This window comes from Ptychodera flava, chromosome 19 (genome assembly GCF_041260155.1).
Source record: "Ptychodera flava strain L36383 chromosome 19, AS_Pfla_20210202, whole genome shotgun sequence".
Taxonomy (NCBI): domain Eukaryota; kingdom Metazoa; phylum Hemichordata; class Enteropneusta; family Ptychoderidae; genus Ptychodera; species Ptychodera flava.
The window spans coordinates 38,182,073-38,196,278 of record NC_091946.1 but is presented as its reverse complement, the minus strand read 5'-3'; the positions used below and the strand labels follow the sequence as shown (position 1 = coordinate 38,196,278).

Below are 14,206 nucleotides of genomic sequence, written 5' to 3'. Positions count from 1 at the left end.
TGGGGACAAGGTCATTACTAATCCACTTGTGACTGATAATCCTAGTTTAGATCAGGATCCAGAGCCAATTGAACAAGAGATACCCGATTTATTTCCTTCATGTGCCATTACTCGAGCCATGTCAAAGAAAACTTCCGAGAATCAAAATACTCTCAAAAATAATGTCACAGATGTTGACTTAAATGACACCTTTCTCAGTCAGGTGTTTGACACGGATCATTCCGTTATCCCTCGTGGATTTGAAACTTCCAGTAAAACTTCTGCTGACCAAAGTCAGACATTTTCTAGATCAAATCTCATTGCAGAACAACACAAAGACCCAGATATTTTGTCTTTGTTTGACAGGGTAGATGATGAAGATAAAACTTCAGATAGCTCTGTTTCCTATTATACAAAATCTGGTATTCTCATGCGTAAATGGAGACCTCCAGATGTCTTGGTTGATGACGATTGGGCTATAAAACATCAAATTGTGGTTCCAAAGCCCTACCATGCTGAAATATTGCGCCTAGCCCATGAAACCCCCTGGGCTGGTCACTTAGGAGTCAGGAAAACTTATCATAAAATTCTCAGTCACTTTTATTGGCCTAATCTCAGGCAGGATGTAGCACATTCTGTAAAACTTGTCACACATGCCAAATGGTAGGAAAGCCAAATCAGACCATTCCAAAGGCCCCTTTACAGCCAATTCCTGCATTTCAAGAACCATTTAGTAGGATACTAATAGACTGTGTTGGGCCCCTACCAAAAACAAGATCAGGAAATGAGTACATGTTGACAATTATGTGTACATCAACTCGGTTCCCGAAGCCATACCACTGAGAAATATAAAGACAAAGACTATAGTGAGAGCTTTAGTCAAATTTTTCACTTTATTCGGCCTCCCTAAATGTGTCCAGTCCGATCAAGGCTCCAACTTTATGTCTGGAATTTTTCAACAAGTAATGGATCAGCTAGGCATTAAACAGTATAGGTCATCCGCCTATCATCCAGAAAGTCAGGGTGCTCTTGAGAGATTTCATCAAACTTTGAAAAACATGATTAGGACCTACTGTTTTGACACAGAGAAGCAGTGGGATGAAGGAATTCATTTTTTGCTCTTTGCTGTTAGAGAGTCAATTCAAGAGTCTCTTGGTTTAGCCCATTTGAGCTTGTATTTGGACATACAGTCCGTGGCCCACTTAAGCTCGTTAAAGAGAAATTCCTATCAGACGATGATGATTGTCTGAATATTTTGCAATATGTCTCAGATTTTCGTACAAAGCTCTCTAAAGCATGTGAATTAGCCAGAGAAAATCTTGAGTCATCTCAGCAGTCAATGAAAACCAAATATGATAAAACACCTCAAAACGGAAGTTTGAACCAGGTCAAAAAGTTCTTGTTCTACTTCCGGTTCCTGGCAAACCACTCCATGCTCGTTACTTTGGGCCATACCTACCGTAAAAAACCCGATCAATTCGACCAGAAAAAAATAATTACGATTTCAAAATCGTCGATTTATTAGGAAATTAAAACTGCCGAAATAATTTAGTGGTCGAATTAATTGGAACGACGAGGATGAAATTTACGCGAGACATGTTTGCCATGTTGAGACTGCTTCAAAGCATGGACTGTGGAATTTTTTGAGGTCGACAAATTAGGTAACAAAAAACCTCAAACACACCTGGGTGTCACATCAAAATCAACGTGGCCGCGATTACAGACGGAGCGATCTGTGACACTGCCACCGGCCGCTCGACGGACGACACGTAAGTTGACATCGTTTGCCAGCCCTTGGAAATATATAGTAACTCCCTGACAGGCAGATGAGATAGTCTAATGGCGTTTGATGCATTGAAAGTTTGTAAAAATAATAAAAAATGACATCACCGATCATAAGAAACGTGGTGTTGAAGATAATAGTTTTTAAGAGAAGACTATGATGACCATATTTCTGTAAGTATTGTCTAACTTTGGAAAACCAACATCTGTAGATTTACTTCAACCAACACTTTATATTTATTCTACTCTTATTATAAGATTAGTCGAATTTCTGGAAAGTAGGTGTACATTTTCGATGTCTGTGTATCGTCTATACCGAAGTCATATCCGAAACAGTATAATCAAATCGCGACAGCGTAAACCTCTCTCTCTCCCTCTCCGGTATTTCGATATTTTATATTGTCGACATTTATATATAAGTCTGAAGTTTCAGGTCACTGCTCAATGCAAGTAGTTGATGTCAATTTTCCGTATCGGGCATGGTCTCTATCGTCTCTCAAATCGTTAGTTTTTTCCTGTTATATTCGATATCAGAATCAAAACACAACGTGAACAATGCTGATAATATATTGCATATTTCGTATCGAAAACAGTAAAGTTCGTAACTGGTGACATGTCACGGCCTGGAGAAAGTGTATCACCATCGATCGAATGTCCGTGACGCTTTTGCTGCCAAATTGACATAAGACATATTGCACTGGGAACTTTGCGGTATGGCAATTATATGAATTTTGCCGTGAAGAAAAATCTGTGACTTTAAACTGGCCGTACAACTAACAGTAAACATGGCGGAGCAATGATACCGACTTCAGAGACTTCGATTTTTTTTTCATTGCGACCGCTGGTGAGAGCGAGTCGTCCGGTGGAATTTTTTCCCACTGGCTATTTGGCTTTGAATTTTCAATTGCCCTCATGTGCTAAAAACAAGACGGGCGTTCGCTGTGAATCAATAAGCCTTTTGAATATGAAAAATCGGACATCTGAACCTCAACTCGCAGCTTGAAAGTTGTTCTCCGAATCAGGACAGGGACATCGGTGAGGCCGGATATCACGTAGCTATGGAAACCGACGGCTCGTTCGTTGTGAGAAAGCATGCGATGTACGTCACATGCTCTCTTGGGCCTTGGAATTTCGCCGTATCGCCTCTACAGACTACACCGTCTATTACCTAACCATGCTAACAAACACACGATAGTTCAGTAACATATGTCTTCATTAATCTACCGATCATCGACCGTCGAACACTTCAAAAACAATGGTCGTGGTCACGGATTCAAGGACGTTCTCATGAAGACACTATCAATAAGTGGCGCGCAGAAATATTTTTACTGGTTTTAAGAACTTCTAAAATAACTTGTAATCTGTATATCTTCGCACATCGAACCGATATTGTATACCTATCACCTTCGAAGTTTATGTCTTTCACTGTAGAGTTCTTTTTATCCAAAACACATATCCAGAAGAGTCCCACAGAGCAGTCAAATGAAAGGATATTGCTTCAAACAAATGAAATTGCACGAAAGAATGAAAATCAACAGCACATCCTGGACGTGATTTAAAACAATAGCGCTTGTGAATAGGACTATTCTATTTGAGTAACGGGGATGGAAAGCACAGAACTGTAAAAGTACTGGAAAAACGTGCCATTTTTCTCGCAATTTTAGCAACTGTAACGACCCTTTATTCTTTACTAATACCTTTCCATAATTGAATTAAACTAGGTTTAGGGCTTATACACAAAGTGTACACTGATGTACAGAACTTTAAAAAAGTACTCTGCTGGGAACGAGCAGGGGTTTACACGCTAATGGGCGCAGTAAAACAATGGGCACGTCCATAGGTTCAAGGACGTTCACAGCGTAAAATTGCTTAGACTTGTTTTTAACATCTGGTCATCGGTGTACTGCTACCTGTGAATTGAAACGACAAGTGTAGGCCTATAGCTTTGAAATTTTATGGGAGAGAGACACCACGACTGAGATCGCTCGGCAGTAGCACAACAAACTATTCCGAATTGTGCGTCCGTGTTTAATACAGACATCTCTCGTAGGTGATTCTGGTTTCTCAATCGAATCAAAAGTCCAACATTTACAACATTGACATAAAATATGTCTGAAAACTTTTGTTTTATTCAACCAACTGATTCATCTCCTTTGATATCCCCTAAGCTACATGTAAACAGTCCGGAAAGACTGACATCGATGTCTCCCGGCCCCCATGCAGTATGGCCGTACGTGTCCAAATATTTCAGTGTTATACATTTTCTTGTCCTTCTCTTTCTTTCTGAGCCAGTGTCATTATTGTGAACACGGCTAATAAATAATAATAATATTTCTTCACCGTTTTGCAAATATCTCGTCAACCGGGCGCATGGGCAACGTCTTTGTACGTTGGTCAAAACTAATGACACTGTAGGTCAGGATATCACATCGGTCAAAGTAAGATTGAATAAGGAAGACGAAAATGCTTTCATCGATTGACAAAAATGAGAAGGAACGAGTCAGTAAATATCGAACCATAAAGGGGAGATCGAGACTGCTATCCCACATGATTAATCAACTGGGAACAAAATATATATTTCGATCGACAGACTTACACAACCAGAGACAGCATTTTATTCAGCTTTAAAATAAGTCACCGCCTTTCCTATAATAATACCCCGTTTGCGTTTCGATCTACTCTGCTCTGTCCCCAATCGGTATGGCTGTCCCCAATCGGTATGGCCGTCCGGGTTTCGCCTGCCGTCGGCGTACTGACTGATACATGGTTATTTCTTCAGGGATCTTTCATCGTTTGGCATAAAATACAGCATCTCTTTTGTGCACAAGGCAAATCAACGTTTAGAAGGAAAGTCACAGGAGGTTAGGATATTATATAGGTGAAATTAGAATGGAATATTGAAGATGAAAAGACTTATCGGTCGACAAAAATTGCCAGAAACCGAGAATTGAGATTGTCTATGATTTATTAATTGGGTACAAAAATATTCGATTGAGTCATTAAAACAGCCAGAAAGAGCAATTTCTTCAGCTTGAAAAAATAAGTCGTCGTCTTACTCTTTCCTTGACACTGTCCCCATTTGCGTTTGAAAATATTACTCTGTTCCCCGGGCTCTGTTCCCAGTCGGTAAGAACGCACGGCGCGGCGGCGGCGGCCGTACTTACTGACATCGATTTTTCCTCAGCAATTTTTTCAGCGTTCGCAAAAGATTTCGCAAACTCGTCCTTTTAGTGCACGGGGCACATCTGTCTATGTGTTTTAGGAACAAGCAACATGTGGTTTAGAACATAATATCTGTCCAATTAGGAAGGGATATTGATTCACACACAGAAAGAGTCTGTAAATTTCAATCGACACGGGATGGTAAGAATTCGGAAAAAGACAATAAGAAAGGGAGAAAGTAGGTAATTTATTCTTACTTTCTTCGATATTAAGGTGAGAAAATAGTGACAAAACCAGAGACTAGAGGGTTGGTACTTCACACACGCTGAAACTTCACGCAGATTCGAAAGAGGGCGACTGAGATCCAGCTCACTATAAATCACTGAGGTTTCATACTCAGCGAAAATAATCATGTGACCCAATGAAAACCAATCTGAAAGCCGTTTACAAAGCCCTTTGTTGTTCTCATTTCTGCCTTTTTGTCTGACCCGTGGTTCATCGTATTCGTAACGGTGGTTTTCGATGTCTTGAAATATCGTTCATTCACCAACTGAAGGAAGTTTTTGAAGGGTAATTCGGTCGAATTAATAGAGATCGAGAAAGTCCAAATTTTAGTCGGTGGTCGATTTGAAAGGGCCCAAATAAAAATTATGTTTGGTGAAAAAAATAGGGTGGTCGAATTAATAGGGTGGTCGAATTGATCGGGTTTTTACGGTAATTGATAAGAAATTGAGTGATTTAAATTACATCATAATAACACCTGACAGGCGAAAACAAAAACAGCTATGTCACATAAATATGCTTAAGCCATATTTGGATAGGGATAATCCTACTATAACTCAGCCTGTCAGTGCAGTCAGTTCAAACCATTATGAAGATAGTGATACTGAAACTGACTTGAGTGAAAATACTCTAAACTCAAAGCTGGGCTCGGTCAAGCTTCAGAACTCAGAAATCCTGGAGAAGCTGGAGTCTACAAAGTTGGCACACCTCCAGCCAGAACAACAACAACAGGTGAAAGAACTGCTCCATGAATATAAACACCTGTTTCAAGATGTTCCAACGAGGACAAACGTCATCTATCACGACGTTGATGTTGGGGACAGTAAGCCTGTAAAACAACATCCATACAGACTGAATCCAACAAAAGCAAAATATCTCCAGGAAGAAGTCAAATACCTGCTGGACAATGACTTTATTGAACCCAGTAAAAGTAACTGGAGTTCGCCGTGCATACTTGTTCCCAAATCAGACCAGTTATCGTATGTGCACGGACTTTAGGAAGGTCAACACTTTAACAAAGACAGACACTTTCCCAATCCCGAGGATTGATGACTGCATCGACCGAGTGGGAAAAGCCAAGTATGTGACGAAATTTGACCTACTGAAGGGATTTTGGCAAGTCCCTCTGACGGATCGTGCTCGTGAAATATCCGCCTTTGTTACACCAGACGGATTATTCCAGTACAAGGTGATGCCATTCGGAATGAAGAACTCTCCGGCAACGTTCCAACGGATGATCAACGACGTCATATCCGGCTAGACGGATGTGCAGCTTACGTTGACGACGTCGTCCTGTATAGTGACACCTGGGAGGAACACATCAAGCTCATGCGGAAGTTCTTTGAGAGACTGAGCAAAGCAATGTTGACTGTCAACCTTGCCAAATCTGAGTTTGGTTGGGCAAGGGTAACTTACCTCGGACATACTGTAGGACAGGGTGAGGTAAAACCTGTTGATGCCAAAATCAGTGCCATTTCAAGTTTTCCCATACCAAACTGCAAACGACAACTGATGCGCTTTCTCGGTATGGCTGGTTACTACAGAAAATTCTGTCCAAATTTCTCCACAATTACTGAGCCTTTGACTAACTTACTTAAAAAGAAAGTAAAGTTTGTTTGGTCAGAGCAATGCCAACAGGCATTTGATACACTTAAAGCCATACTGCAAAGTGCCCCAGTGTTGTCTGCACCAGATTTCATTTTGCCATTCAAATTAGCTGTAGATGCTAGTGATACGGCTGCTGGTGCTGTTTTATTGCAAGAGGATAGTCATGGTATAGATCATCCTGTTTGCTATTTTTCACGCAAATTTAACAAATCCCAGAGAAACTACTCTACAATTGAAAAAGAGTGTTTATCTTTGATATTAGCTTTACAGCATTTTGAAGTTTATGTTACTTCTTCAAATCAGCCAATAGTGGTTTATATGATCACAACCCTCTTGTTTTTCTGCAGAAATTTAAAGGCAAATATCAGAGATTGCTAAATGGAGTTTAATGTTACAGGAGTTTAATCTTGACATTAGACATATCAAAGGCAGAGACAATTTAATTGCAGACTGTCTCTCTCGTATTTAGAGTTTATTGTTGTTCACTTTCAAGAAATTTTATTGTTGTTCACTTTCAAGAAACTTTACTTTAGAGTAAAACAAAATTTGAGTACTTAAATCCTTTTCAAGATTCATTTGTAAAAGAAAGATTTTTCTTTGAAAAATTTTCTTTTTTTGAAGAGGGGGTGTGTTATGTAGTTCATTCCCCCCACACTCATCATGACCTGAGTTCAATTAGTCTAGAACATTCCAAGGTCACTGCCCTGATGACCTCACAACCTGAATTCAATTAGTCATGTTTGGAATGTTCTGGAAAGTTGATTAGTTGTGTAAGGGAGATAATTTTAGAACAGTAATTAGCATGTCAATAAAAGTTCTAGATTGTTCTTACATGCCTTTATAAAAGGGACGTGCACAGCTTCCAGTCAGACTTTTGGGATCGTGTCTCTTGTGTGTTACTAAACTCCAGCAGTAGTCATTCTCAAGACTTTTCAAGACCTTCACTGTCAACGCTGGATTTATACTGTGGACTTTGTGCAGCTTCAAGCCTGCAAGCCAAAGGACTGTTCATTCATTCGACTGACTGTTACAACTCTGAGACTGGAGCTTTGCCGTCCCAGCTGAGATAAGTAGTCTGTACACTTTAAAGCTTGTACTCTATCCCTGACTTAGCAATTAGTTTTATTTTTGTAATAAATTCTGTTTAAACGTTATTTGCTGAGTTCACCCTTTTGTTCGTTTCTCTGCACGTAACACTATACTATCTTCAAGGAAATCATTCAAACATACTGAACACTGGTATATTGAAAATGTTGGTTTTGCTTTAAGAGAGTTGGTGTGTCTCTGCTGTGGTATTCAGCATATTTATTCTAAGATGTTGAGGGAGTTTATGCTTGTCTTTAAAACTTAACAGCCAAAAGTCTCCAGCAAATTAGGGAGTAAATGTTTTACTAAATCCCTCAGCTAAATTGTCAGTAAACTTACGATTGGACAAAGTCAGGTAAATTTTAGAAAGGGTTCAGTATTGATGAAATTCTTTTGCTACATAATACTCTACATTTGATCAAATTTTTAGGATAAATTTTCATTATTGTAGAAGCAATCTCATGTTTTGTTTTCTCAGAGACAATAATTGTATTGCTATTCCCAAACAAGTCCCTGCTCATTGACTGATTTTTTCCCTCAACTTTAATTCTCATATATTACCAATTTTGTAGTGATTTTTTTCTGCCAATGTTATTTCGTCTGTCGTCTGTTCAGAATAGGTGCCTGGATATTGCTATTCTTGTGAAACAAAACTGTTTTGTGTCAATGAGCTTTGTTCCGATTCTGTCGATGTTCATGTTTTCACCACCAATGTCTCTGCCATGCTAAGTAAGAAGGATGTACATTATTGTCATTTGATTGCTGTTAGATTTTATTGTAGTGTGGTCTTTCACTGAATGATACCTAATGTGAGCTAGCAGTATTTATTTCCCATTCCCAGCAGAGAATGTCATACTAACACCTTGATGGAATTAAGTGACAGAATTATGTTTTGAAGTCATGCTTTATCCCTCCTGTTGTCTTTAACAAGTGCTTTTTTCCCTGCTGTCTTCTCCATCTTATTTAACATGTGCATCTATATACCGTATAGATAAGTAGTTCTCAGTGCTGTGCTGCACAGAATTTCATGTCATATCATGTCAGTAATAACTATCACTTTGCAGCCAAGCTAATCATTTGCCTCCTTACAAGGTAAATACCATGCTACAAAATATATGCAAAGCTTCCAGAAATTGCAAGTTTTGAAGAGTTTGTAAGATACGCTTGTTTATGGATACAAAAATCTGTATGCAAGTACAGGACCCGTGGTGAACAGTGTCTCAGAATATCTGTGATATGTAATCTAATTTATTATTTATTGAGGTAGACTAGTTCAATTTCAACATTCAGTGGATGGCTTGATGTTGAATTTTGATGTGAAAGAAATTGTCAGAGTATAACTTGTTCACCCCAATATCCACTACACAGGTCCACAATCACCATTGATAACAATGGGTTTGGACCGAACCATTGCGGCAAAAGGGCTAAAGAATTAATCTTGTAAATTTATTCACCAGGGTTCATCAGTAAAGGAGAGAGCCAGGGATATAGAGAGGCAGTTGTCATGGAGGGGTGGGCAGAAACCTACGGGTGGTATAGATGTTGGTGGGTCACTAACGCAGCCAGGTGACAGGCTTGGCGACCAGAGTCAGGGTTCTCCTACACCCAGAATACCTGTAAGTAGCATGCTGTTGGTGTCAACATCTGTGTGGGAAGTTCTCTCTGTGTTCTCAAAGCATGCTGTCTTAGTTCTGTGTCTCTGTAAATCGTCAAATGCTCTCAGCTGTTAGAATGTGTTTGCCCTGATGCAGTGTTTATGCTAATGCAATCCCAGAATGCAAGAAGCTTTCGCCATTTTAAATCTCTAATTTCACCAGCAGTATGACACCAAAAAGTACGTTGAGCATTTTACATTTCTGACTAAGTTAAATAGTCATGTGACAGTGCAAGCCATCCCAATGACCAATTACCAAATAAGAACTATACCACTGTAGTTTTTGAAGTTTTCCTAAATTTTGTCTCAAAAAGTCTACACTGTGGAATTTCAAAACCGGATATCTATCTACTTTGCATGTCTCTTTGCTGGCTGATGTCAAAAGGCAGGCTGGTACGGCTGCACAAAACAGTTGCATTCTCGGTAACACCACAGCACACAAAAGAAAACACTATTTATGCCTTTGTATTGTATCTGTCTGTTCCTGCAAAGCTGCAATCAATTTGCAAAACTTATCTGTTGCCTTTCACTAGTGACATTAAAACAGCTGTTGTGTACACCTTTTCACAGTGTTCTCATTAAGGCTTTTATGCTAGGGAGATGTCCCAACCTTGCCCCGTCCCCTCCATTTTCCGATTTTCCCTTAATGGTCCCACCTGACCACAGACAATCATTGTCCTCTATTGAGGTAGGGTTTTAGACCTTTTAGTCTCCGCCTTGCAAAATGAACTTTTTCATGAAATATAAGAACTTGGCTCAAAATCTGCTCTAAGAAAATCTGAAGATCATGAAAGCTTATTACAAAAGCTCATGACCACTGTCTGGTGGTAGTTTTTCCCAGGTTTTAATTTTCAGAAACATAGTGCACTGCCTTCATTTGATTATCCACAGTGCTTCCATTGGTCCTATAGCACTGTGTACAGAAACATAGGGAACGGATGTGAAAGAACCTTGCCTTTCACACCAACAGTGTAAAATGCTCTGTAAAGGTCCAATCCAAAGACTTTGGTTGCAGAGTTTGAATTTAATATCATAATTTCTAGGATGTTACGTCCTAGAAATTATGTACCTCCACTGCTAATTTCTAAATTCAAAATTGTACTTTTCACATATCAACCAATATCTTTTTGCTGAATTCAATTGTGCGATGAATTGTTTGCATTTTAAAAAGCCAAGATAGTCAACTAACACTGAAATTCAAAATAGCTGCCATCCCTGTGTTTACTCTGTGGGGAAAAACGAAAAAAAAAATTGTTTTCGCAAAAATGAAATTGTGGAAAGTTTATTTACTCCTCAAGCTTCAAAATGAGCCAGCTCAAGTAATAGACTTGAAAAGAACAAGTATTTGTAAATATTTGGATGTTCAAGGATCTGTCCAAAGGTACATCTGCCTAAAATGAGCCAATGTTGTCAAGGAATCTCAAAAGCCCTTACAGAGAACACTCTCTATCTATCTGTCAAGTCCAGTCTTTCCGAAAATTCTACAATAAGCAATCTTGTTTGCATGATGTGTAATTCTGAAGCTGCATGTTTCCTATAATTGCATGACTGTACATCATGTAGATTTGTTTGACAATATTCTGTAAATATACTTGTCAGATCCATGTCCATATGTTAAGAACCTCTCCACATTGGTTATTTTGTACTGTCCCATCTCCAGTCTGACAACTGTCTTTCTACCTGTTATGATTGTTCCGTCCTGTTTAAATATATAATATGTGTTAATGATAGTTATCATTCAATATAAATCTATAAATCTACCTACCGGTACTCAGTAATTAAGACGTGTAAAGGTACTGTATAATAAGCCATATCTATGTTTGTTTGTGTGTGTGTATATATATATATATATATATATATATATATATATATATATATATATATATATATATATATATATATATATATATATATATATATATATATATATGTCTTTATCTATCTATATATCTATATATAGATATAGATATATAGATATATAGATAGATAGATAGATAGATAGATAGATAGAATAAAGACAAACTGGGGCATTTATTATGCATACACAAACATGTTATGTTTTGAGCGAGGCAAAAATATGCAAATCATGTGCAATTTTTTTTATCTCTATCAATGCAAAATTTGCTTTCATTTGACCAAAACAATTAGATTTCAAACCTTGCTTTATGCATAAAATATTCTTCAATCAACAATTTTCGTGAATGCGTCTTACTGCCTAAGAAATCTGCCAGTGAATTTGGTGTATGGCTGTGTTCAGCACCAAAACAAGTCACCAAACTCAGATGTATCAGAAACATAAGTCAAATAACTTGCCATTGTGTTTAAGTGGACAGGTTCCACCCTTGCATGTAGGATTCATTCTTACATTAAAACAGACAGCAACTTGTAGCCAAATGAATGCAAATAGTTCTAAAATGTCACCAGCCTACTTACAACTTATCTTGTAAATTATTTCAAGATCATCCAGTAAGTTGTACACGTTGCCAGTACAACCACAGAGATAATTATTACAATCAATGGTAGGCAGTAGCTAATAGGTAGTAGTGGCATTCATCAGAGAAAAATCTTACTGCTCACCTATTTTACCATCTTAATTTCCACATAGTTCTGTAAAATAGCATCTTAAAAAATCATACTGAACAAATGCAAGGTTTACGAAAACATATTTGTGAATTCATGAAACTACCTGTAGGAAGTTTCTGGAGTCAGACTTTAGTGTTAGATTTTTACCCTGAGCCACATAATGATTATTGTCTTTGTAATGATTTTACGGCTGATACATGTATTTTTGTAAAAATAAGGCACAAAAAGAAGTGAAATGAATGTTTCAGTAGAAATTAAAATGTGAATCAAAAAGCAATTATAATATAGGACAAAGATTAAATGATCGATACAGGCCAACCCTATTGCACATCTCCTAGGCAGTAATATAACATTGTTTATAAGTAACAAGTTTTATGTCAGTGTGTCATATTTACTTATCATTTCTTTGTCTTTCCTTCCAAACAAGACAATGATGGATGCAGATGAAGACAGTGATTTCTCCATTTCCTCCATTGATGAAATGTCATCAGCTGCATCAAAGCCTGTGGCAGCGTAAGTAAATTTAAACTTTTTCAAAATGGAGACATGCTAGTACAGATTCTATCGCTTTCTCAGGATACAACATTCCACTCAGATTATTGGTTTATCAGCTAAAAAATATAGTGGAAGAGCTCTGTTGTAAGATCAAAGATATGAGCCACCATGTGGTAAAGCAACCCTCTTCCTTTGTTTTCACATTTTGGTCTGTCAAATGTGTATTTGTTCATGACATTCTGACAAAAAACAAGTTGTCAGCAACAATGTGTAACATATTTTGTGCACAAACCTCGATCAAAGTCAGTTTGATGTAGAGTATATAGTAATTTCAACACAATGTCTGAAAGCTGTGAACTAGTTCGCTATTTTTTTCCAAGACTCCATTCATGTAGTGCATACATATGGAATTGTGTCACTGATGCAATCATGCAAAACTGTCTTAGCGAAGAAAGTAGTTTTGATCATTGCACAGAATTATTAGTGATGCACATAGATGTTACAATGCTAGCATATGCTGATACAGTTGAAACTCAGGGATTTGACAAAGTCAAGTCTTTCACACATTGCCTCAGGATGAGGCTTATCAATCTTCACTGTGTGTTTGAACCTACTTGTGTATAAATGGTAGAAATTGTCACTGTGCTATACACACTAGGGTGACAAGGAAAAAAAGAGAGAAATGAGAAAAAAGTGAGATCATTCCATATGCCACTACGGCTTCCGGAGAATATTGCCAACAGTCACAGCATTATACTTGCAAAGTGATGTTATTTTGCTGGTTATTTAAGCAATAAAGCACACCCAGCGATGGTATCCCACAAGATTTTGACCAGTTGACGACATATATACACAAGTGATAGCGAGTGCATATATGAAGTGAAATGGTCAAAATCCAGTGGTATACCATCATTGAATGCGATTTATTGATAATATATCATAACACTATATTGAAATTCTGGCATTGAATGTCATAAAAAACAATTTTTGCTCTTGCTGAGAGTGCGCACGTGTGCCAGCCTTGGTATTTCACGAATATACCACAGTTCCTTTTGCGTCTGGACCTATCAGATCGCTGTATTTGCGCCATCAATATACTTGTATGATGTAATAACTATTACACATGTGTGGGGGAACATTACTGTTGCTATTTAGTATCCTTAGAGTGTTTGTGTTTTGTTCACATGTACCCATGCTGTCACTCTGTTTACATGGCTGTGTTATACATTGTCTTTGTTATATGAGAAACTGGGTATCATAATATTGTCTTCATTTCTGCATATGGAAAGTGGTGCATTCATTTCACAAAGAGAGCAGAAAAAGGGAAAGGGGTATAGACACTGGCTTTTATCTATTTGGCTGTGTCGGTTAAATGGTGCATCTTGTTCTACAAATAAGCAAATTGCTATGTTCATTTAGCAAGCAGCCTGCAGTTATCCAATAGACAATAGCCTTTTTAAAGTAAACTCTTGTGTATCTTCAAATCTAGTTAACAGGAAAAGGCTGAATTGTTTGCATGTATTAAACCATCCAAAATAAAAACTTGGCCAAAATCTCTAGCTCGATGATGAAGTG

At 38.0% G+C, this 14,206-nt stretch overlaps 1 protein-coding gene across 12 annotated transcripts in view; it reads left to right on the top strand.

Annotated features, from left to right (window-relative positions):
* Positions 1 to 14,206, top strand: part of LOC139119463 (cilium assembly protein DZIP1L-like) — a 61,769-nt gene that overhangs the window by 39,196 nt on the left and 8,367 nt on the right. For 8 of the 12 annotated variants that reach the window (XM_070683293.1, XM_070683289.1, XM_070683285.1 and 5 more), the window contains 2 exons: positions 9,357 to 9,515; positions 12,564 to 12,649. In XM_070683293.1, coding sequence (XP_070539394.1) covers positions 9,357 to 9,515; positions 12,564 to 12,649 — 245 coding nt within the window. The remainder of the gene's footprint in view (positions 1 to 9,356; positions 9,516 to 12,563; positions 12,650 to 14,206) is intronic. The other 4 variants (XM_070683296.1, XM_070683294.1, XM_070683295.1 and 1 more) reach the window with 1 other exon arrangement.